Raw genomic sequence first — 26512 nt, 5'->3', positions numbered from 1 at the left:
GCCGTCATGAGAAGCTATTAAAGCGTGGCCCGCACTTTGTATGGAGATAGAAGAAATGAGGCGAAACCTTGCGCGATTCTTGCTTGCTTTTGGTGCTTGAGCATTTGATCGATTGCTAGTTTGAAAGAGAGATGGCATCAGGTCAGTTTTAAACGCCTGGAATGGAAGACCAGTTGTGTTGGTGAGATAAAGTCAGATCATACAGTCGTTCGCTTGGCTTTTCGTACCGGTATCACTGGGTCAGCGTGATACGAAAACATTGACTCGAGAATGTTTACAGTTCTCGGCCCAATATTGGTGCAAGACGATGATGACAACCTTTGACCCTTCCTGTCCAGAAATATTTGTGAATACTTTGCAGGAAGTGAGCGCGTGTTGGCGTGAATATGTGTGGCACTTAATGAAACCATAAGGCATAATTTTAAAATCAGCTTGTGAAGTTCTAGAACGCCTTTGTCTCAGAGATACCCTGTCATCACTGTCACATGCAAACACAACCCTGCTTCGGCTCGGCTTTAATTAATCTTTACCATGAAAGGCCCTTCCTCTGCACGCGTGTCGAATACGTTCACGCCTTGGAAACACACCACAGCTGAAGAGAGAGCATCAGGTACAGAGGAAACACTTTATAAACGGTGAGAAAAAAAGTGGCAGCGCTTTGATAAATGCTCGGCTCGATGTGAATCGAGTGATGCACGCCGTGCCTCTTTGAGATTCTAGAGCAAATGTGCGAGGTGTGCGTGTGTGTGTTTACACACACTGAAACCTCTTTTGTTATTCACGCTGATGCAATGCTTCTCCGCACTGACGCTTTTACGGCGTGTGGAGGTCAAACAGAGCTAGTAGTTTACCGGATAAATGAAATCCAATTTTTCAAATTTCGCTCATGATAAAAAAAAAAGAAAGAACCCCCCCCCCCCCCCCCCCCCCCCGCACTTCCTTCCATCTCTCTTTTAAGCAAGAAAGATCCTGGAGAGGAAACAAATTGTTGCTCCAGCACTGCAACTTGGGACAGATTGAAACCCATTGCTTTGTCATGGAATTGAGGGCGAAAGAAAATTCACAGCCTGAACTGGCTCAAGGATTCAGACCAAACCACAAATTATGATGATCATATTCACCCTGTATGACTGTTTATCTATTTATCGGTCCATTCAGTGTTGCGGAACACACAATGTTGCGCAACAAGTTAGCAGCTAGAAACAGTCTAGCAGATTGTTGTGGCGTCAGGGGAATAAAACAACGCCGCTTTGCATTGGAAGGCATTTCATCTCGATGAAAGAAAGATACCGGAGTATAAAGGTGTGTCATTTGGATGGAACGACGGCTTAGTGGAAACAGACACCCGACACCTTGATCGTGTCGATCTGTGTATTACAGTCTGGATGAATCAAAGCCAAAACAACAAAGAGTGAAACAGGAAGAGACAGTCGTCTGGGACTTCCTGTTTCCTGAGTGACTGCGCGTGTGTTTAGCAGTGTGATCAAAGTAAGGGGCCAGGAGCGCCAGGAAAGGAAGGAGGGGTGTAAAAAACAACAACAACAAAAAACAAAGATTGACATGGACCATGCAGCCGCAGACAAACCGCCTCGTCGCGTTTGTTCAGCAAAATTAAACACCCCGGATTTTTTTCACCTGCGCCGGCAAGCAGCCGCACATATGGCCTGCGAGTTAAAAATAAAGACAATGCGCATACATTACCATGCATAATGCAGCACGACCCCCATTTAATATGCAAATGCGCTGAAATATTACTGAACACCTTCTGTTCGGAGCGAATACATTTGAATTTGCAATTAGAATTATCCTGTATAATTAATGAAAAGCGTCAATTTTTGGCCGCACGCTAATTTGATTAAACATGTTGATGAGGCATTTAGCAGGCCGAATGCACCGAGTGTGAAACCGGACTGGTGGACGAGAGAGAGAGAGAGAGAGAGAGAGAGAGGCTGGTTCAGGTCTCTCGAACCTGAATATGTGTGTGTTTGTAGTAATGACAGTGTCTTTGGCCTGGCCATGTGTTGTGGATGGCACTGAACAAATTGCCTCGATTGCGTTATGGCTTTACTACAAATCTGGCACTGTGTACACACACACACACACACGCATATGCGCTTGTTCTAAAGAATTCCACAAACAGTGTATGTGTGGAAACACTCACTGGCCACTTTATTAGGAACACCCATCCATCCGCTTGCTGTTTTCTGCAGTTCTCTAGTAAGCCGATTCCTTGACAGCAGTGATGTCACCATGCATCAAATCACGCAGATCCAAATCAAGAGCTTCAGTCAATGTTCACAATGTTCAAACATCAGAACGGGAAGAATTGTGACCTCAATTTTTGTGTGATTTTCTTTCACTGTGGCGTGGGTGTTGGTTTGAGTATTTCAGAAACTGCTGATCTGATTTCCTGGGGTTTTCACACACAACAGTCTCTGGAGTTTACACAGAAAAAAATGGTGCGAAAAACAAAAAACAAACATCGAGTGAGTGAGTGAGCGAGCGAGCGACAGTGTTGTGGGTGGAAACAAACGCCTTGTTGATAAGAGAGGATCAGAGATCAGAAAATGGCCAGATTCGAGGTGGTTCGAGCTTTTTTTTTTCCAGGAAGGATATAGTAACTCATAGAATCACTCTTTGCAACTGTGGTGAGCAGAAAAGCATAACAGCATGCAACAGAAAACAGACGAACACATTGGGTTCCAGTCCTGCAGCCAAGAGCAGGGATCTTAGAATCAAGAACAAGTTCCTATTAAAGTGGCCGGTGAGTGTGTGTGTGTGTGTGTGTGTGTATGTGTGTGCGAGAGAGACAGAGAGAGAGAGAGAGAGAGAGAGAGAGAGAGAAATGCATGTGTATTGGCATGTGTATTGTTCCTCATATGAGCCATCACACTCCCTTCCAAAACACACAAATCACATGAGATGATAAAATTCCCAGGCCTGTGTGTGTGTGTGTGTGTGTGTGCGAGCTCTGGCTCCAGCGCCTCTTGTTCAGTCTGAGTTTTCTGTTGTATACATGATCCATATATACACATGCACTTGAGTTCCTCAGAAAGAGAGGGATTTTTTGGCAAGAACAAGCATTCTGTCTGTGTATGTGTGTGTGTGTGTCTTCACCGGTGACCTGTGTGATGATGTATGTGATCGAGTGAGCAATAGTCTGTATATTCATTTTATTTTTTTGGGTGAGTGTGTGAGTCAGCGTATGCTACTATTGGAAATGTGTGTGTGTGTGTCTGGGACACGTCCAAGTTTTGCACCTGCATCATACCTCAATGGGACCCTTCAGCCTTTCTCTCACTTTGTTACGGATTCATATCGATTGCATCTCCGTCTTTATAAATACGCACAATGCACATCTCTCTCACACTCACAAAGACTGGAACACAACCTCATATGTAAATGCTTAGAGAAAAATAATACATGTTCATAAAAAAAGAATGATGTCATCGAACCCGGCTGTACTTCCTGTGATGTTTTTTTTTTTTCCCAGGGTACTTGGCAAGTCTTGCAAGTGCTACATATATGCTATGTACTGTATATCCAAGTGTGTATATTTGCGAGACATTTCACACGACCTTAATTGTAATTTGCCCCTTTATTAGCATATTTATTTGACTCACAACTGAGTCAGTCACACGCATTTAAATACAAATGTGATTCATAACCACTGGAGGAATCCAATCCCTAAACACTCTGCTGCGTGTGTGTGCAGGTTCGAGTCAGCGCATGTGTGTGCGCGTGTGCTTGTCCTCGTCTGGTCTCTGTCGTCCCGTTATTAGTGTTCGAGGGAGCAGCTGCCTCCCCAGCTGCACACTGACGAGGTGATTTATTAATTGGGAGGCTGTTTTTTTTTTCTTTTTAATCTCGCACGTCGTGATGTGACGTGACAAGACCACCGTCTCTTTGTGTTTTCCTCAAAGGCTGAAATTTGTGTGTATGATCTCAGAAATGATGAACTGGTGAGAAAAAGTGACATCAATCCTGGGACCTGCAATCTTTCAGTTAATGAGGCAGAATCTTAAACCAGTATAGTGAGGTACAGTCAAAGATGGACAGTGTGGTGATATGTAGATAATGACAGTAGGGTGGACAGGATGGTAATGTCACACTAGTATGGTGGACAGCATGGTGGTTTGTAGCAGTACTGGACAGTATGACCACAGTACAGTGGACAGCATGGTGGTTTGTAGCAATACTGTACAGTATAAAGATAGTACAGTGGATAGCATGGTGGTTTGTAGCAGGACTGGTCAATCTGACCATAGTCTAGTGGACAGCATAGTGGTTTGTAACTGTACTGGTCTGTCTGACCATAGTATTGTGGAGAGCATGGTGGTTTGTAGCAGGACTAGTCTGTCTGACCATAGTCTTGTGGACAACGTGGTGGTTTGTAGCAGTACTGGACAGTATGACCATAGTATAGTGGACAGCATGGTGGGTTGTTGCAATACTGTACAGTATAACCATAGTACAGTGGACAGCATGGTGATTTGTAGCAGGACTGGCCTATCTGACCATAGTCTAGTGGACAGCATGGTGGATTGTAATTGTACTGTTCTGTCTGACCATAATATTGTGGACAGCATGGTGGTTTGTAGCAGTACTGGACACTATGACTATAGTATTGTGGATAGCATGGTGGTTTGTAGCAGTACTGGACAGTATGACCATAGTATTGTGGATAATATGGTGGTTTGGAGCAGGACTGGACAGTGTGACCATCATACCATCGTATAGTGTTTAGTCTTGTGGGTTGTAATAGTATTGTACAGTATGGTTGTATTTCGTGAGAGGGGACCATGGTATGGTGGACTGTATAGTGTATGGTCATCGGATAGTGATCAATAATATGGTAATTGACCATAGTATGGTGGACAGTATGGTCCTCAATGAGCATAGTGTGATGAACAGTATGGTGGTGTATGACCAGGAGAATGAGAAAACACCACAGTACTGTGATGTGTGGCGATAGTACAGTGTATATGGTGGTCTATGGCAGATTGGACAGTATGGTGGTGTAGTACCAAAATATGCTGGTCAGTTCAGGAAGAGAAGACTGCTGTTTGGGGACAGTATAGTGGAGAATGAGCATAATTCTATACTAGCCTATTCTGGGACACTGCATGATGGTGTGTGACAATAGTATAGTGGATAGTATGGTGGATTATGACAGTACTAAACAGAATGGTGGTGTGATACAGTATGGTGATGGGTTTATTGAGATAACACCATGGTATGGTGGACAGTATGGGAGTGTATGACCATATTATGGTGGACAGTATGATGGTGTATGGCCAGAGCATCGTGCACAGAATGTTGATGTATGATCATAGTACTGTGGAGAGGATACTGGTGTAGAACCATTGTAGAGTGGACAGTATGCTGGTGTATGATCATAATATCGTGGACATCATATTTTATGACCCTAGTATAGCAAAGGATGTGATGGTATCAGACCACAGTGTTGGAGACGGTATATTGGTTGATGACAACAGTATGCTGGACAGAATGTTGGCGTATGGTCATAGTATGTTGGATGGGGGTATTGGGAACGGGTGGAATGCATTAAACAGTATATTAATGTATAACATAGAAGACAATATGGTGGTGCATGATCACATCTTTCCACACACTTCTTATGGACAAATGAAACAAGATACTTCATGTTATAGAATATAACTTATCAAACCAACAAATCTTATGCAAATTTTTTTCAGAATCCTAATGAGCTGTTGTGGTTTCGCTGCATTGCATACAAATGAATTTGTGATTAAAGCTATGAGCACTAACCTCGCCATTGCTTGTGCAAACTCTTCAAAACTATACATCTGTGCTGGATAAAAAGGGCTGTCCTACAGTGCGTAACCTTTAGAATCAGCATCCACGATTTCACATGATGAAAATATCAATATCCATTTCGAGGAAACTGATGTATTTAGATAACTATGCCTCGTAGCATCTGATTAATCGATGTGGCTGAGATGCAGCAACATAGCAAGCCAGACAACACTTTAAAATCCTTCATTAGCATTTCTCCTCAGGATAGCTTTGTAGACTCTTTAAAATATGCACAATGAATAATTGACAGGGTTGAAAACGCAAGACCGTGAAATGCAGACCAGATTCAGGAGGAAGCAGCAAACAAGTGTCAGTACTTTCTTATCCTCGTTTTTCAGACGTTGCACCAGTACTTTTGAGGTTTTAGCACTTTTTGTGCTAAGTCAGCTTGATTTCAACTTGCTAACCTGCACCGTTCTGAAGAATAAAGAACACAAGTTGCCCAGTGGTTAAGGCTTGAATCCGAGGATCACCAGAACACCATGAAGGGGCTCCTTGAAACTCAACATCCCAGACGGTATCCTCCATCAGTAGTAAGTCTTCCCAGAGTGGTTAAAACAAATGTACTGTATCTGTATGGGGGTTTAATGGCAGCACTACCCAGTTGACACGCATGCAGAGTCTCAAGAGGCCCTTGTCCTATAAATCAATACAGAATCTAAGAGTGTGTCGTGTAAATTTACTCAGCTGTCGAGAACAAAGTGTGTAGATTCGACGTATTAAGGCTGGGGCACACTGACAGAATGTAAATTCCTGAAAGCCTAGAATGTTCTAGGTTTACCGAAGGGAAGGAGGTTCTAAGATGTTCACATGCTGTCCTTCAAACAAGGTGGGAAAACGGAGTAAAAAGGAAGTAACAGGTGAAAATGTGTTTTGTTGTTGTTTGGGTTTATGCTGGGCTGCCAACTCTCACGCAATGAGCGTGAGACACATGCATTTGACTGTCTTCACACGCTCACATGGCATACCTCCGATTTCTCACGCTAGAAAAAAAATCTAGTTTATCTATCTGATCTAGGCTACCCATTGCGTCGCGCCAACCACTTGCGATCGATCAATTATGTCTTACGCACGGCTAAACAGGCAGAGAGCTGTTCCCTTCTGTACACACTCCCCTATGGTAGGTGGCGCATCTAATGATGCTGCACTCGCCGGAAGTTGGATAATTGCCTACCGTCAATTTAGAGGAAGAGGAGAGAGAAGAAGGTATCCGAGTTGAAGACGGGTGTCTCAGACAGGTTTGTACATATGCACACCAATGTGTGGCGTTACTGGCGTAATTATGAACTTATATAAAGTTTCTTAATCGTTTTAGCCTATAAGTGTTGTGAGAATATTTAACGCCATATCGAGAGCTGTGTACTAGGCATGCTAAATCATTATAGGCCTGCTGCCGTGCCACAGCCTCTATCTTCCCCAACAAGCAGCACGGGAGAGCACCTCCTTAGCACACGTTTATTAAGGCGAATTTTTAGTTTGTTTACTGTATGTTATCATACTTTATGACTTTATTTGAAGTCATACTGGAAATGTTGTAAAATAAAGCAAGTAAGAGATAATATTACAAATGCAAGAAGAGCCATTAGCCACCATACCTATTGTTTATTTACAGGGTATTTATTTTTAATTATTTATGATGTATGTAATTGCTCAGTTAAAGTAAATAAAGCATGGTCACCTGTAATATCAAAGAACTTGAACTTGTGAATAATAATAAAAAAAAACAGAGAACAATATACTGAGGAGACAGGGTTTCAAAGAGGGCAAGGCAGGTAGAGAATATTTCTCAGATAACAGGCCCTGATGAATGCTCTATTACTAATAAGAAACATAGATAAGAAATAAATTAATAAGAAATATATTAATATAGGGCGGCACGGTGGTGTAGTGGTTAGCGCTGTCGCCTCACAGCAAGAAGGTCCTGGGTTCGAGCCCCTGGGCCGGCGAGGGCCTTTCTGTGTGGAGTTTGCATGTTCTCCCCGTGTCCGCGTGGGTTTCCTCCGGGTGCTCCGGTTTCCCCCACAGTCCAAAGACATGCAGGTTAGGTTAACTGGTGACTCTAACTTGACCGTAGGTGTGAATGTGAGTGTGAATGGTTGTCTGTGTCTATGTGTCAGCCCTGTGATGACCTGGCGACTTGTCCAGGGTGTACCCCGCCTTTCGCCCGTAGTCAGCTGGGATAGGCTCCAGCTTGCCTGCGACCCTGTAGAAGGATAAAGCGGCTAGAGATAATGAGATGAGATGAGATATTAATATAGCTTATTTAAGCATGACCAAAATTTTTAAGCCCAACTTTGTGTGCACATTCCCACCTATGGCCAAGGTTCAGCTTTTTGTGTTTCAATACTGTTCAAACTTAATCATTTTAATGTTTCTTGTAGCACATGCACATTTTGCTTACTGTTTTAGCATTTTATTTGTTCTTTTGCTGTTGATATTTTTCCCCATGCCAATCTTCTGCTGAACCCAGTGGTGGGGAAAGCCCTTAAATGCATAATGAATAGTCGGTGAGGGACAATCTTATTTTTGCAACAGTTATTAAAAACTTAACATTTAGTTTCAATTCAGAAGGTGTTTAGGCTTAGCTGATGAAACATTTTCAAACATGAACTTGCCTTTAAATCTGAAACACAGGTCTATAGGGCTACAGGAACATTGGCAGTCATCTGTAGTTTTCTAGTGTGGGGGCTTTTAGGCCAAAACTTGGTGCTTTTGTTGGCCACAAGCTGAAGGCCTGGCAAGTCAGGGTGTGTACGAATGTAGGTATGGCACAGCAGGCCACTCCAAAAATCCACCAGAATGCAGGAACATCTACTAAATCCAAAATCCCCCCCCCCCCCCCCCCCCCCCCCCATTGTCCATCTCCAGCTGGACGACCCACAAACAAAACATCAGAATGCAGGGGGACAAGTGAATATCAAACTGAATACAAAATTCCCACTTACTGCGTGGTGTGCGGAAAAATTTTGCCGTCGACCCCCCCCCAAAAAAAAAATCTCACTCCATTTTTTGATTTATGATTCTTTCACTAACGTCATCGATTTATGTAGTTCTCTAAGAAAATAGCTCGCATGGAGCCGACTCGTCCGCTGACATCGAGTCAGGTTTTTGTGGTAAAATTCTGTAATTTTCTCCTTTTCATACTTTTTCCTTGTTTGCATTAGCTAGCGACATAACCATCCATCCATTATCCATAACTGCTTATCCTGTGCAGGGTTGCGGGCAAGTTGGAGCCTATCCTAGCTGACTATGGGCGAGAGGCAGGGTACACCCTGGACAAGTCGCCAGGTCATCGCAGGGCCAACACAGAGACAAACAACCATTCACACTCACCTTCATGGTCAATTTAGAGCCAGCAATTAGCCTAACCTGCACGTCCTTGGACTGTGGGGGAAACCGGAGCAGCCGGAGGAAACCCATGCAGACACGGGGAGAACATGCAAACTCCACACAGAATGGCCTCCATCGGCCATTGGGCTCGAACCCAGAACCTTCTTGCTGTGAGGCGACAGCGCTAACCACTACAACACCATGCCGCCCTCGCGACATAACCTAGCTAGTTAACCGTACCGATGAGAAAACAAGCCATGGCCCAACAAAGTATTCTTTGCTTGGAGTGACAGTTTGGTCGATCATTTTGTTCAAACTCTGGTCTGGTGAACAGAATAATGGGATTTTCCACATTGTGAAATATACGTGACATGTTTCACCAGAGAGTTACTGGAGATCGAGGTAGCTTTCTGAATCTCCAAAAATCGAGACACGCTTGAGGGACTCAAGGATGTTGTAGGAACCGTGAAGTCCTAACAAGGGACTGAAATCAACAAGGCACTTGAAATTGCTGAAACAAGGACCGAATGCAAATCACAAAGCTCACACACACACACCATCCGCTGCTCATCAAGGCCCTTGAAAATACTCCTTCATTAGGCAATCGGAGAAGATGGTGCATGTTTCGCGTCTTGTCTCGAGCCTGTACGCATGCTTGGTATTGTCCAAGCCAATTCACAGCCAGATGGTGGAGTTGGATATGTGTGTGAGTGTGTCAGTTCACCTTGTCCGTGACCGTCTCTCCAGCGCAGCAGAGAGGTGTGCCAAACAGATGGATAATATGGACCATCTCGGCACTGTGATTTTAAAACCTGCATCTGGAATAGTTTTTTTTCTCCTTCTTTCTTTCTCATCCTCTCTATCTCTTCTCCTTCGTCCCGGAAAACCGCAGAGCCGAGTTTGCTCTTTTCGGATCATCTTTCGCTGTTATTTTGCCGTTTCTCGCTTGCCATGCTCGTCTGCTTGTTCTCTCTCTTATTATTTTCACTGCTGTCGCGTTTAATTAAAACCTCACAATATGCCTGGCGCTCAGCTGCACTTCAGAGCTGCTACAACCAAATTGCATTTACTTTGTGAGGATTGCATCACAAGGCCTGTCTTGGAACAACACATCCAACATGCTGCCTCTTATTGCTTCTCTTGAACTGTTCTCTTGTAAATGTTTACATGAAATTTGCGATAAAGGACCACATGTAGCATACCCTGAAGTGCCACTTAGCTTAGTAAGTGACATGGAAATGGCTGCTATGGAAAAAGTTTGTTTTAAATCGTTGCTAGAATGTGTGTGCGTGGCTCATTTTTTCATAAGCAATGCAAGAAAGTTGGCAACACAAACAACAAAAGCTAGCATAACCTGAAGATACTTCTCTTTTTCGCTTATGAAGTGAGACAAAAAATGGCCGCTCTGTAAACTTGTTGGAAAATTGTTTTTCTGAATTGTGTTGTACGGCAAAAGTGTGTGTGTGTGATTTTCTTCTTACAAACACGCAATAAAATTAGCCACACACACAAAAACGAGTGTAACCTGAAGGTACTTCTCTTCCAAGTTGATTAAGTGAGACAAAAGATGGCTGTTCAGTAAACTTATTTGAGAGTCGTGCAGCATGTGTGTGTGTGTGTGTGTGTTTTTTCTCACACACAAATGACGGCCCCGGCACTGCACTCAGAAAGGTTAAAGTGGCATAAGCGATATTAAACCGCCATGGCTGAGAGGCAGCCCCCGGGCTGTTATTCAAATGCAGGAGTTATTTTTAATTTCGCTCCAATAAAGCGAGACGTAAGCGGCTTCCCTGCGCCGATCCTTAATTAAATACTTCACGCATTATATTAGTCTTGCAATGGCAGCCGCCGGTTCGGAATAGTAATGGCCATAAAGAGAAACATTTGTCTGACAGATAAAGTGAGGGATAAATCACCACCCACCCCCTCCTCACGCCCCTCCCCCCATCCTGCCCCATAGCTAAGATACATTCATTCATTCATTCATTCATTATCTGTAGCCGCTTTATCCTTCTACAGGGTCGCAGGCAAGCTGGAGCCTATCCCAGCTGACTGCGGGCGAAAGGCGGGGTACACCCTGGACAAGTCGCCAGGTCATCACAGGGCTGACACATAGACACAGACAACCATTCACACTCACATTCACACCTACGGTCAATTTAGAGTCACCAGTTAACCTAACCTGCATGTCTTTGGACTGTGGGGGAAACCGGAGCACCCGGAGGAAACCCACGCGGACACGGGGAGAACATGCAAACTCCACACAGAAAGGCCCTCGCCGGCCCCGGGGCTCGAACCCAGGACCTTCTTGCTGTGAGGCGACAGCGCTAACCACTACACCACCGTGCCGCCGCTAAGATACAATTTAAAAATAATAAAATACTCCTGTTTGCTGGTGTGAGGGAAATTAGATTAGTTTTTTTTAAGATCCTGGCCTTTTCTCAGCTCACTGAGATACCATAGCGCTGTCGAATTCTCAATTCTGATTGGTCGGGAAGTGCTCACGTGTGATACTCGCACGCTCAAGCTAATACGTTATCGTTTTTATCGGAACAGAGAATGAATTATCATTGATGTGATGAATGTTTCTGGACAGAGATATTTATTTATTTATTTATTTACAAATTGAACACTTCTCGAAGGAGTCTCCAGTGTCGTTATAAGAGTTAATAATTTCTCAGTAACATCACGAGTCTTATTTACCGGCAAAGGAACGACTGTTTGTCCATACAGTAAGTGTTATGATGTAAATGATAACAGGAACTAATTATTTATAATGCATCAGATTTTTCATTAAATAAATTGTCGTCAACTCCAGGGTGGCATTCTCCACTTTCAACCTCACTTCCTGGTCAGAAGCATGCCATCATATTTCTGCATGCCACCATATTTACAGTAGCCCTTGAAAGTTTGTGAACCCTTTAGAATTTTCTATATTTCTGCATAAATATGACCTAAAACATCATCAGATTTTCACACAAGTCCTAAAAGTAGATAAAGAGAACCCAGTTAAACAAATGAGACAAAAATATTATACTTGGTCATTTATTTATTGAGGAAAATGATCCAATATTACATATCTGTGAGTGGCTCAAGTATGTGAACCTTTGCTTTCAGTATCTGGTGTGACCCCCTTGTGCAGCAATAACTGCAACTAAACATTTCCGGTAACTGTTGATTAGTCCTGCACACCGGCTTGGAGGAATTTTAGCCCGTTCCTCTGTACAGAACAGCTTCAACTCTGGGATGTTGGTGGGTTTCCTCACATGAACTGCTCGCTTCAGGTCCTTCCACAACATTTCCATTGGATTAAGGTCAGGACTTTGACTTGGCCATTCCAAAACATTAACTTTATTCTTCTTTAACCATTCTTTGGTAGAACGACTTGTGTGCTGAGGGCTGTTGTCTTGCTGCATGACCCACCTTCTCTTGAGATTCAGTTCATGGACAGATGTCCTGACATTTTCCTTTAGAATTCGCTGGTATAATTCAGAATTCATTGTTCCATCAATGATGGCAAGCCGTCCTGGCCCAGATGCAGCAAAACAGGCCCAAACCATGATACTACCACCACCATGTTTCACAGATGGGATATGGTTCTTATGCTGGAATGCAGTATTTTCCTTTCTCCAAACATAACGCTTCTCATTTAAACTAAAAAGTTCTATTTTGGTCTCATCCGTCCACAAAAAATTTTTCCAGTAGCCTTCTGGCTTGTCCACATGATCTTTAGCAAACTGCAGACAAGCAGCAATGTTGTTTTTGGAGAGCAGTGGCTTTCTCCTTGCAACCCTGCCATGCACACCATTGTTGTTCAGTGTTCTCCTGATGGTGGACTCATGAACATTAACATTAGCCAACGTGAGAGAGGCCTTCAGTTGCTTAGAAGTTACCCTGGGGTCCTTTGTGACCTCGCTGACTATTACACGCCTTGCTCTTGGAGTGATCTTTATTGGATGATGACTCCTGGGGAGGGTAACAATGGTCTTGAAGTTCCTCCATTTGTACACAATCTGTCTGACTGTGGATTGGTGGAGTCCAAATTCTTTAGAGATGGTTTTGTAACCTTTTCCAGCTTGATGAGCATCAACAACGCTTTTTCTGAGGTCCTCAGAAATCTCCTTTGTTCGTGCCATGATACACTTCCACAAACATGTGTTGTGAAGCTCAGACTTTGATAGATCCCTGTTCTGTAAATAAAACAGGGTGCCCACTCACACCTGATTGTCATCCCATTGATTGAAAACACCTGACTCTAATTTCACCTTCAAATTAACTGCTAATCCTAGAGGTTCACATACTTTTGCCACTCACAGATATGTAATATTGGATCATTTTCCTCAATAAATAAATGACCAAGTATAATATTTTTGTCTCATTTGTTTAACTGGGTTCTCTTTATCTACTTTTAGGACTTGTGTGAAAATCTGATGATGTTTTAGGTCATATTTATGCAGAAATATAGAAAAATCTAAAGGGTTCACAAACTTTCAAGCACCGCTGTAGTTTCTTTCACCCTTCCTCCTTTTAAAAAGTACTTTTGCAAATAGGCAATTCAAGATATGCCTGTCGTTGTGCGACGATAAATTGCGATCCAAGTTTATGATGATTTGAATCGATAAAATAAAAAAGGAATCACGGCTGCGAAATCGCTTAGTTTTTCCTCGCTGTAATTGCATTGTTTGGACGGCAGAGGGCACAATAACATACAATAGCGGAATGCGCCTGACTTCATTGCAGGAGGAAGTAACACAGCTCTAATGTTGTGAAAACACAGAAAAATGTCAAAGAGCTGTTGTGTGATTGACTACAAATAGATTGAACAAGAAATCAGAGCTCTCTTTTTACAGAATGCTGAAAGATAAAGAAAAGAGGAGATAGAGGAAGTCCAAATGTTCATCAAAGTTTCTTCAGAAAAGGCCTATTTGTGATGAACTTTTTCATTTTTAATAAAAGGAACATTTTCACCAAAAATAGGTTATTATCTTTTACTCCGACCTAATTAGGTGTGTTATTTAATTTACCGTAGGTAGACTGCCTTTCAGATTTTTCAAGTGGAGGTCATAAAAATAACTTTCCCTGACACCCAATTATTTTTGTTCAGTGGCCCGAAAGCTACTGAATTCGAATCACAGACTTCCAATTTGATTATTTTAAAAAAAAATAGAACAATGAATGAATTTCGAGCCACATGGCCCTAAATTCTCCACTATTTTTTCCTGCTTCACCATGACCCAATTCAAGATACGACGTCACACATGACATGGTGGGCTTTCCCCGTTCGTGCAAGACATTGTGGGATACAAATTTGAAACAGGAGAGAAAAATGGAGGACGTGAGTGTGCGAATGAAACGTGAAAGACAGACTACAGTAACGGAAAACGAGAAGAAAAGACGTTATGTTATATACGAAGGAAAGGAAACGCAGGACCAAACTAATAAATATCGGCGCTCAGCGAGCACCTCGGTGTGATCAGCTGTTCGTTTAGCAACAGAATGATGGAACTGTCAGTGCACGGTCAAAGGTAAACCAGTGCATGCACACATACACACACACACACACACACACACACACACACACACACATGGACTTCCACTGTCTGCTTGACTGCATAATTTCATGCACATTATTTGCTCAGGAATCCCCTTAAATAACTTCCCAGCCACAGAACAGAATGGCCTGATATTTTGTGAGATATTACAGAAATAAACATATATCACAATGACCACATTTCAGAAGGAACCAAATTTCACAGATTTTATGAAATCGAAAGGCCGGCTCGCTTTAAGTTGATCAAGAATCCAAAAGTAAATGTTGCATTTTTTTGGAATGTTTTTTTTCTTCAAAAATATTGTAGGGAAATCGAATCGGGAATCAAAAACCATGAGTTGAATTGTGAATTGAGTGAATCGTTACGTGCCTACCAGCAAAAAATACTCTGCATGAGATTGTCCTGAAATGCAAACTTCTTCGAAAAATTGGCAATTTTTCCACCTTGAACAGTTTAAAGTGAACACGGTACTGCTGTTGGATATTTTTGCATGTTGATGTGGGGTTTTTTTAATTATATGTTTGTTCATTTGTTCATTCATTCGCATCTTTGGGGATGTGTGGGCGTGTTTACCATTTCGTACTAAAGTCTTGTAACTTTTTGGTGTCCATCATTCCTTCACACACGTCTCCTTGCTTCCACCGTCTTGTCGGTGTGTAAGAGAAGGAAAAAAAAGGCAACGTGAAAAATGGGGCCATTTGGACTTGTTTGTAAGTCCTGTCAAGAAGCAGCACCTCTAGCCCGCTCCGGTTAACAAATTGGATGTTTAATCTGGTGACATTCCTATCTGGGCCAAGGGCTAATGTATGTGTCTAAGAATAGGCGTTCGGCCTCTCTGATAGATGGAGGGCTATTATAGGCCGTATTTAAATCCGAGCGAGCGATTCCTTCGGAAGCGAGCGACAGCTCAAGGAGGGACTGGATGAAACTGTCAGTCTAAACGCATCAGGAGGGAGGTTTTTCTTTGTTTTTTTTCTCTTCTCTTTCTCTCTTATCTTGATAGACCAGGCAGGATGAAAGCTGAGGTGTTGGGGAGAGAACGGATGGTGTTTTATTGGCGCGTGATGGAAAGTCTGCTGTCGAGTCTATAGGAAGAAACGTCCATCACGCTCCAGTCAACACTGCACACAAGTGCACCGGAACAAATCTTCCTCTTCCTCACAGACTATCGGTTCCGATTGGTTGAACTGGTCAGAAGGTGTTGATTCATTTTCTCTGACAGGACTCCAGGCTGATACAGAGTTACGTTTCTATAGTAACAGCTTACACAGGGATTTTCGATTGTGTATACACAGGATTGAAAAAAAAATGTGTGTAGTTGTGTATTTTCTGTGAGGAGATGTTTACGTCGCGTTTATGGAAGGAGTCTCCAGTGTCAGGACTGTGGAACAGTCAGAGAGAAAACAGAGAATATGTTTCCTGGACTGGAGGACTGTGGAACCGTGTCAGGGCTTCTTTAAAGCACATGATGAATCCTGATAGTGTGTGTGTGTGTGTGCACGTGTATGTGTGTGTGTGTGAAGAATCACACTCGAGTCTGATCTGTGCTCTCGCTATGAGGTCACTGTCCGCACATATTTCACTTCCTCGACAAACGTGCATTATGTCATGCGGTGAGACAAATATGTACTTTTCCATGGCAACAGAGCATAAAAGTGTAGCCAGGGGACCTCAACAAACCTGTGTGTGTGTGTGTGTGTGTGTGTGTGTGTGTGTGTGTAAGTCACACGTGTCTTTTCTCTCTATCTGTCTCTATCTGTACCTTTTTCTCTCAGACTCAGTTTGTCTCTCTCTTTTTCTCCCTGACTCTCCATCTCCCCTGCTCTCTCTACTTCTTCAAAATGTTTCTTTTCATTTAACTCTCCCTTTCTCTTCCTGTGTCTTTGTCTCCTCTCCTCCATTCTTTATTCTAATCTCTGTTTCTCTCACTCATTCTCCCTGTCTATTTAACTATCCCCAGTCTCTCTCTCTCTCTCTCTCTCTCTCTGTCTCTATCAATCTCTTCCTGTCTCTCTTTCTATTTCTGTTCATTTCCTTCCCTTTCTCTTGCCCCCTCTCTCCATATTTGTCTCTGTCTGCCTGTCTGTCTGTCTGCCTGCCAGTCCCAGTGAAGGGGGTGTGGCCTCTTTGTCTGTCAATCCCGGGAAAGGAGGTGTAGCCTTTGTGTCTCCGAGTTAAGGTGGCTGTCAGTCTTACCGAAGGAGGTGTGGCCTCTATTACTGTCAGTCCTCCTGAAAGAGGTGTGGCCTTTAGTTGCTGGAATAAAGTGAAAGAGCATGGCTTCTGTGTCAGTCTGAGTGAAGGAGTGGTGACCGCTGTGTCTGTAAGTATATGACTACGTCTTAAGGAGGTGTGGCCTCTGTATCTGTTTGTCCTACTGAGGGAGGTGTGGCCTCTGTATTTTTCATTCCTCTTGAAGGAGGCGTGGCCTCTCTGTCAGTGTGCTGGAAGGAGGTGTGACCTCTCGATCTGTCAGTCCTACAGAAGAAGGTGTGGTCTATGTTCTTGTTAATCTGTGTTGAAGTAGGTGTCGCCTGTGTCCCTGTCAGTGTTTGTTAAAGGAGGCGTGGCCTATGTTTGTCAGCCCTATTGAAGGAATCATGGCTGATGTTCATCAGTCGTATTGAAGGAGGCGTGGCCTCTGTTCCTGTCAGTCTTTATTGAAGGAGTCGTGGCTGATATATGTCAGTCCCATTAAAGGACGCATGGTCTATGTCTGTTTGTCCTACTGAAGGAGTCATGGCTGATGTTCGTCAGTCCTATTGAAGGAGGCGTGGCCTATGTTCCTGTCAGTCTTTACTGAAGGAGTCGTGGCTGATGTTCATTAGTCCTGTTGAAGGAGGCGTGGCCTATGTATGTCAGTCCCATTAAAGGAGGGGTGGTCTATGTTCCTGTCAGTCTTTACTGAAGGAGTCGTGGCTGATGTTTGTTAGTCCTGTTGAAGGAGGCGTGGCCTATGTTCATCAATCTTGTTCAAGGAGGCGTGGCCTTCCACTGCTCTACACCTCCTTGTTTGCACAATCAACACAGCTATAAAGTGTATCACATTAAATATTCAGCTTCTTCAAGTTGATTTGTCAGACATCAGCTCATATTTTGCTCACATCATAAAATGCGAACCATCTCTTTTTTGTAACAGAGACAGACACAGCCTTTGTAATATCGACTTGCTGCATGTCAGGAGGACTGTAAAAGCTGCTTTCGGATATAGAAACTGTATGTTCCGAGCTAATACGAGAGAGCAGGAGGACAGAGAGAGAGAGAGAGAGAGAGAGAGACAGACAGACAGACAGACAGACAGACAGACAGACAAAAATACGGCACTGTTTTAGTGCCTTATTAAATATTTAGTTTGATTGTACATGGTCCTGTAATTGCCATCTTGGCCTGTGAATTATTAATAGCATGTAGCAGAGCCAAGGAGAGTCCCATTCTCTGAGAATTAGCTAGGTGGTCTCTCACGGACACACACACACACACACACACACACACACACACACACACACACACAAAAACCTTTATTGTTGGTCGTAAATCTGGATAAATGCTTTAGGGTTCAGGCAAAAACTAAGGCCTGAATATGAATATCGTCTCTTTGCTCATGTTCCTAAAATTATCCGAAAGGAAAAAAAAAATCACTGAATAAATTTGGATATTTATTTTTTTTAGCACTGATACTTCATGATTTAGTGTCAAATCATAGTCTGGAGAGATTTCAGAATTCTAGAAATGTCCACTTTGGGTAAACACACTTGAGAAAGGATTTTTTTTGTGTGTGTAACATCACGTCCCAAAGTGTTGCATTAGCTTTATATACTGTAGCTAAACAATTTGGAATGTCGCAAAATTGTAAATTGTATTTTGTATGAATTAAATATGAAGATCTGAGTGTTAACTCCGCCCCTTTACATCAAACTTTTTCTCCATTTACACCAGGCGAGTTTGTTCTGTCGTGTGATCAGGTTAAAACATCCAATAGAAGTAAAAAAAAAACAAAACCAAAAACACTGTTAACATTCCTGTACATCATCCTGAAGTATTTTTACCTGAGAATGGGAACACAGTGCATTTTTAAAATGGAGCTTCTTTTTCTTCTCTTCTTCTTCTTCTTCTTGACTCGCGTAATAAGTGTGAGACTCCAGGGAAAGGTGTGTGTCAAGTGTGTGTGTATGTGTGGAAGAGAGCAAGTGAGAAAAAGAAAAAGAGATAGGTCAGAGTTAAGGTATTTCTCTTCACACATCAAGTTTGAACAAGTGCCATGTGTCAGCATGGCTTGATGCTGGACTTTCACCTCGCCGTTTTCTTCAGACGGAGGAACCATGGTGTGATGGTCCAGTCAGCTAGCAACATCTGACTCCACACAGTAAATCTTCCAGCAACAATGCGAACATCAGTCCTGGCTCCATAAGTTATACTTCAATGGCATTTTAATAACTATTAGCACCAAACTTGTTCGTGGAATGGTGGTATTTAGCGGTTCCTCCATTTTGTTTTTCCAAGGAAGAGATCCCCGTCCCAGAAAGAACCCTATTTCCCAAATCGGTATTCATTATTATAATCGTACGCATTCAAGGTATGCCAATTTGCAAAGTTACATTACATTACAGGCATTTAGCAGACGCTCTTATCCAGAGCGACGTACAACGCACCCAGAGCAGCCTGGGGAGCAGTTGGGGGTTTGATGCCTTGCTCAGGTCTCTGTCCAGCAAAGTGGCTTTGGAAAACTGACCTACTGATGTACAGTTGTTTGAAGTGATGATCTTGGAATCTGTGGTTGGTTCGAAATGGCTCCAAGAGACATTCCTGAGTTGATGTCACTGCTGATGGAGTTGGCTTTACATTTTCTAATATTTTTCTTCAGCTGAATTCACTCATATGATAAACAAACAAGTTTTAGTTAGCTATGGTTGGGTTCTTGCCCGAACTGATTATCGCATCATCAGTTTTTTTTGGCTAATCAGGCACAAGGTACGTCACCACACTTGCTGGAGCAATTGGGGATTAGGTGCCTTGCTCAAGGGCACTTGAACCATTCCTACTGGTCCAAGGAATCAAACCAGAGACCTTTTGGTCCCAAAGCTGCTTCTGTAACCAATAGGCCATGGTTTCCCCCTATTTTTTTATATTAATGTCGATAAACTTGCCAACAAGCAACGTTAAGATCATAATAGCTCAAACTAGCTGTGAATGCCTGTACACATTTCCTTCCAACATTTGCTAAACAATCTGACATCGAAGATGTTTTCTGGAAATGAAGGAGTCTCCAGAGCAAGTTCAGGACAGAAGGGCTTTGCATTTTACAGTTTGTTGCAAACTTAAAAACAAAACAAAACACAAGTGATCGTAATGAAGAAGTCGCTTCAACAACATTAAATGTAGCTGTAATCAGATAAAAAGTACACATCGTTCTTAATTCTTCATGAGTAAAAAATTGCCGTCGTGTCAGAGCAATAAACAACTCATCAAACAACATCAGCTCAAGGTGTCTTGTTGTGGGAAAATAATCCACGTTGGCGTTTTAAGAGTAACTCTGCTTCATCACCCCACTCTGTTGTTGATTATTTTCCTGTCACAGCACAACATGGTGTGTATTTCACGCAATATCAGACTGTAGACATCGTACCTGACTGGATGTCACATGAACTGTTGTTTATTTCGTAGAACAGTTTTCGTGAGAGACGGAAAGCTACACACACACACACACACACACACACACACACACACACACACACACACACACACATACAGAGAGAGAGAGAGAGAGAAAGAGAGAGAGAGAGGTGTATTTAGGGGCAGCAGTAATTCCTGACACTGTGTCGGAGGCACATTAGGCAAGTGACAGGGCCACACACTCCTCTTGTAATTGATGGCAGGCCGATGTAATGAGGTGACGGCTTACAACAGAGACTCCACTCAGCTCATTATCTTTACCTACTTTATAAGAGCAGAGAGACGAGAAGGAGAGAGAGAGAGAGAGAGAGAGAGAGAGGCCGTGAAAGTAATAACTGACTCTTGGCTCGAGATGGACGTTAATAATTGATGTTGTTTTAATAAGTTTTCAACAGGGAGGGAGACTTTCAACATCAGGGCTTCTCTCTCTCTCTCTCTCTCTCTGTTTCGCCCAGTCTGCCTCCTTTTCTTCTCACTGTCTGTCCTGAGACATACAGTGCCTCACGTGGTCTAAAATAGTGCTTTACGATTAATGATTTATTCATTTTCTTTCCCTTTGCACGATATTCATGTGAGAGAAAATAGACAAAAATTTCCTGATGCCCTCTCTCTCTCTCTCTCTCTCTCTCTCTGGACATGTGTTTTGAAATAAAGTTATCGCTCCGATTAGCTACATTACCTGAAATCCTGTATGGTGCTAGCTTTATGCAGTGCTAACTTGTCAGTTTGCTAGCACCTAACTAGCTACTGGCTATGACTTGAGCTCATATTCAGCAGTAATTTTGCCTGTCAGAGTGATGCTAAATCCAATAAATAGCTAACTAACTACTAGTTTGTCTGTTGGCCAGCAGCTAATTAGCGATTAACTTTCTCACTAAAGATGAAACTAGCTAATAAACAGTAATACAGCCTTTCAATCATGTCAGAAATATGATAATTGTGATTTCAGTGAAATGTTTACATGATTAATCTATCAGAAATGCGTAATTATCATGCTTCTGACACGACTCAAAGGCAAACTTACTTTATACTCACAAGCTATATAGCTAACTAAGTAATAATCTGACTATTTACTAGCAGCTCATTAGCGACTAGCTATTTCACTCACTTTTAATCTCGCTAGTATTCCGCAGTTTCGCCTTTGCCAAATTTTACAATAGAATTCTGATAATAACGAGTTTATTGTGTATAATATGCTTTACGTTTTTGTTCACCTCACAGTTATGAGACAGAAAGTAAAAAATGCAGCAGCTATTAGATTAGCATCGTTTAGCTTGTTAAATTGTAGCTTTTGCTAATTTTTAGCTTCCACAGTTGTTAATTTTAGTTCTGAGTGGCATAAAAATGGCATGAAAAGATGAAACTGCCAACAGTGGTGTTTTAGCAGCTGCTAGTCATGTGCTATATTTGTGTCTGTGTCTCAAACAACATTTTATTTTCTCAGAAAGCTTTTTTAATCATTGTTTGTGATCTTTTGACGCTGAGGGGACACCCTGAGTCAGCCATCTGAAGCTGAACATTTTCAAGAAAGTTCATACTTCGAGTTATGCTGTGTGCTGATTACATTTCCATTCAGTTTCCGGAGACTTTTTTTTTTTAGCATTAGCTCTCCTCAGAATCTCTCTCTCTCTCTCTCTCTCTCTCTCTCTCTCTCTCTCTCTCTCTCTCTCTTTCCTCTCGCCCCCGACTTCCTGTTTAAGACCTTCACTCTGCGCTGGGTCTAAAAGTGAACACGAGGACACTCCAAAAAGAGAGAGCTTTGAAGTGCTGCCCGTTCTTCCACAGTGGGATCGGGAATCTCACATTCCTTATCAACTCCTGCCCAGTGGCAGCTGGAGGAAGTGAGGAACATGAGGTGCTGATCCTCTCTCTCTCTCTCTCTCTCTCTCTCTCTCTCTCTCTCTCTCTCTCTCTCATTTTTTACTCTCTCGCTTGTCTTTCTGTCTCCCAAATCGTTTGACACCAAACAAGATTGTGCCCAAGTCTTTCTTTCTTTCTTTCTTTCTTTCTTTCTTTCTTTCTTTCTTTCTTTCTTTCTTTCTTTCTCAAACCTTTTTGTTTCTTGTCTTCTGTCCTTTCTTTTCTATTTTTCTTTTATGCTCCTTTGCTCCTTGTCGTGTTTTTATTAATCTTTCTTTCTTTCTTTCTTTCTTTCTTTCTTTCTTTCTTTCTTTCTTTCTTTCTTTCTTTCTTTCTTTCTTTCTTTCTTTCTTTCTTTCTTTCTTTCTTTCTCAATCCATTTTTCTTTCTCCTCGCCATCCTTTTCTTCCATACTTTCTTTTCCACCTTCAGTTTTCTTTCTTTCTTTCTTTCTTTCTTTCTTTCTTTCTTTCTTTCTTTCTTTCTTTCTTTCTTTCTTTCTCAATACATTTCTTCTTTCTTCTCTCCATCCTTTGTGTCAACATTTCTTGGCCACATTTTCTTTCTTTCTTTCTTTCTTTCTTTCTTTCTTTCTTTCTTTCTTTCTTTCTTTCTTTCTTTCCCCTGCCCTCCTTTTTTCTCCTGCTTTTTCTTTTTCGACTGGATGCTGCATCTCTGTGCGATCTCTCGCTTCACTTTACCAGCGCCTCGTCTCCTGCTGCGTTTTAATTCAATCCCTATTGATCCATATCTCTCCTCCCAAGGACTCTAATATCATATGAATGGAGCTCGGGGATGGAGCCCCCATATTATTGTATTCCGCACCCATAAAGGGCATTAGCAGCCTTCAGAGCAACCCGGATCGAGTGTCAGTCGATACTGGCTAAATAGAGCAAAGCCCCTCTCTCTCTCTCTCTTTCTCTCTCTCTTCACTATAACTCTTCACTGTGATTACGAAATGCACATATTTCTTGAGCAACAGGGCACTCGTTGATGCCTCTCTCTCTCTCTCTCTCTCTCTCTCTCTCTCTCTCTCTCTCTCTGTGTGTGTGTGTGTGTGTATGATGTGGGGGAAAATGGTGGGGGGTTAAAATGGACGTGGTGATTATGTCATGCCAGGCAAAGTGAGGTTTTAAAAAATCACCCGAGTTACTGGTGTGTGTTTTTAAAGATATTGTTACTGTCTTATTAGGGGGGAAATCGATGCAGTCAGCAGATGGCAGTCGTTTATATCACTGACAGGGGTTCCTCCACACCCACAATCCCTCTCTCTTTCTCTCTCTCTCTCTCTCTCTCTCTCTCTCTCTGTCTCTCTGTACAGACCAGGGAGATAGAAGGAAAAGAGAAAAAGAAAAAAGGTGTAGCAAAAAAGAGAGGGGAATGAAAGTGGAGACAGTGGGAGAAGAGGATGGCAAGAAAATGGAAGTTGGAAGAAGAAAGTGAAAAAATGAGGAGGAAGGTGGGAGAAAGATGGAAGAAGTGAGGGGGAGCATAGATGAGAGGTGAAGAAAGAGAGAGAGAGAGATGGAAAAAGGTGAAGAAGAGGGAGACACAGAAGTCAAAGAGGAAGTAGGAATGAGGAACTAAAAACAAGGAGAGAAGAAAAGAATGAGGAAGCAGGAAAAAGTGGAGAAAAAGAAAGAGAAGGTGATAGGAGGAAAAGGAGGAAACGAAACGTGAACAAGAAGGAGAAAGGCGGAGATAAAGGAGGAGGTCGCTGTGAAGAAAGACGAGATAGGAAAGAAAGGAGGGGAAAAGGATAAGAAATAATGAGGATGAGGAGAAAATGTAGGAAGTGGTCTGAAGAAGAGAGAAAAAGAGGAAAGAGTGGTGAGAAAAGGAAGTGGAGAGAAGAGGAGGAGGAAAAGGAGAGGAGTAATGTGATCCCGGGTTCATGAAGGAGGTTATCCTCTGGTTAATGTGACATGACTGTCAGCGACCTTGGCCGCCGTTAACCGCCCGAATTATTATTGTGATAATGCGACAATTAAAAGGGAAGCGCTCGATCAAAACGCCGGTGCCAGTGATGGATGTGCAGAGATTCACGGGTAGAGGCTAATGTGCTAAAAGTGACATCCATTTCTGACTGTAAGCTCGCTCTGTCAGAGAGAACGGTATCTCGGGTCAGCCTCATCAATACCGGACCCTGAAAAGAAAAGTGTGTGGACTGTATGTTTGTCTTTACCTTCGTTCTCAGGGTTCAGGCATTGCCAGGGGTTGAAATCACAACACATCATTCTCAAAGTTATTCTCTCTCTCTTTATATATGTCCACCGATCAGCCATCACATGATGACCACTGACAGGTGAAGTGAGTAATTGATTATCTCATTACCTGTCAAGGGGTGGGATATATTCGGCAGCAAGAAAGAGAACAGTCAGTTCTTGAAGTTGATGTTTTGGAAGCAAGAAAAATGGGTAAGCATAAGGATCTGAGTGACTCTGACAAATTGTGATGGCTAGATGACTGGGTCTGAGTGTCTCCGCAGAAATAGCACATCTTGTGGGGTGTTCCCGGTATGCAGTGGTTAGTCCTGAACAAAAGTGGTCCAAGGGTCTGAAGGACAACTGGTGAACCAGCGACAGGGTCTTGGGTGTTGAAGGATCGTTGATTCGCATGGGGCACGAAGGCAAGCCCATAAAGTCCAAGGCCACAGAAGAGCTACCGTAGCACAAACCGCTGAAATAGTGAATGCTGACACCTTTCTGTTTGAGCCAGCATTAACTTTTTCAGCAGTTTATGACAAATATAAAGATATCTATATAAATATATTGACAAATTTCCTGTCATTATTAGCCCGTTTGACTCCTTGAATTGAACCTCGAATCCTGGTTTGATCCAACCCCTTGCAAAGAGGACAATTACTTTTGCACTCATGAAATCTCAAAATATACTCTGATAGGATGAACGCTAGTTGGTACAAAATATCCAGAAATGCTTCTTTCGAATGACAGTGTCAAGGAACTGGAGAAGAAAAACATTTGGTTCCCTGGTGAACCTTTCGTCTGTGATTCATTTACTTTTTTATGTCTGGCAACATTACATGTGATAATTATTTTCTCATCACAAAGATCCTTATTTATGGTGGGAAACATGTTCGTCCTCTGTGGCACCAAGACCATTCTTCAAGATTCATCAAGCAAAAGAAACAAACAATTAAATGGTTCTTCAAAGTCTCCATCTTCTTCTTGGTGCAATCTAAGTCCAGTTGTAATTGTATATAGTGGAACAGTCCATTCAGGGAACCTTTAAAATCTGAGTTTTTTGGTAGTCCCATTGGGAAACCTTAAAGCTTCAATGTTGAGCCTGACTTCTGAGTGTTTCCTGATCAGAAATATTCTCAGAGTAGACATTAAGAACCCTTAACTATGCAAAGTACTCCTTAAAGAACCCCTGAATATCTTATCACCCCTCTACTTCTTCTATCAATGGAAAGGAATCACTTTTTTTCCAACTGTATCTTCAAAGACCTTCAAATTTTTCACTGTCAATAGATTGTCAGTTCTCATTAATCCCTTTTGTCATTTTTTCCCAGATTCTTCCTGAAGTTTTTCCTCAAGTGCAATCAGAACTGCCTGAAAAATGCCGGGAACCCCAGAGACATGAGACGCTTTCAGGTGCGCCCCATGAACCCACGGACACACAATACAAAGCCTAAGATAATGAACAATTTCAGAGCTTGGTGCATTTTCTAAAATATATATTAAAAAAACACTTTGGCTTTCTAGGTGGTGATTTCTACTACAGTGAACGTAGATGGCCATGTGCTGGCCGTGTCAGACAACATGTTCGTCCATAACAACTCCAAACACGGAAGACGCGCTCGCCGCCTCGACCCATCCGAAGGTAAGACACTGCATTTGTTGTCCAGAAGAATTCAAATATCACTCAGTCAAGATAAAAGGAGCAGGAAGTTAAATGGTTCCATGCAAAGGAGCGTAAAGTGACTCAAAAAGTAGGACAAGTTGAACCTGAGAAGCCCAAATCTCCAAACACGTAGCTTCAGATGAAAGGCAACACTGTCTGTCACTTTCCTCCACTGATCACCAATCTGTATGGTTCTAAGACATCAGGTCTTGATGAGCTTAGTGTCCTGTTGCTCCAGCACACCTGACTCAAACTCAAACTCAAACTCATCAGCTCTTGATGAAGCCTTTGATGAGTTCCGTCGAGTGCACTAGAACAACGAGAACGCTGCACTGGAGAGCGCTGCCGTCCTGAAGGACTGGAACTGAGAGAGAAAAAAAAACCTCGTCACA

At 42.5% G+C, this 26512-nt stretch overlaps 1 protein-coding gene across 5 annotated transcripts in view; it reads left to right on the top strand.

The window, feature by feature from the left end:
• Positions 1–26512, top strand: part of LOC132868290 (transcription factor COE3) — a 122912-nt gene that overhangs the window by 49399 nt on the left and 47001 nt on the right. For all 5 annotated transcript variants that reach the window (XM_060901152.1, XM_060901153.1, XM_060901151.1 and 2 more), the window contains exons 7-8: positions 25789–25870; positions 25982–26099. In XM_060901152.1, coding sequence (XP_060757135.1) covers positions 25789–25870; positions 25982–26099 — 200 coding nt within the window. The remainder of the gene's footprint in view (positions 1–25788; positions 25871–25981; positions 26100–26512) is intronic.

Source organism: Neoarius graeffei, chromosome 20 (genome assembly GCF_027579695.1).
Source record: "Neoarius graeffei isolate fNeoGra1 chromosome 20, fNeoGra1.pri, whole genome shotgun sequence".
Lineage (NCBI taxonomy): Eukaryota > Metazoa > Chordata > Actinopteri > Siluriformes > Ariidae > Neoarius > Neoarius graeffei.
Note: the sequence above shows the minus strand (reverse complement) of the source record. Positions and strands in the feature narration are given on the sequence as shown.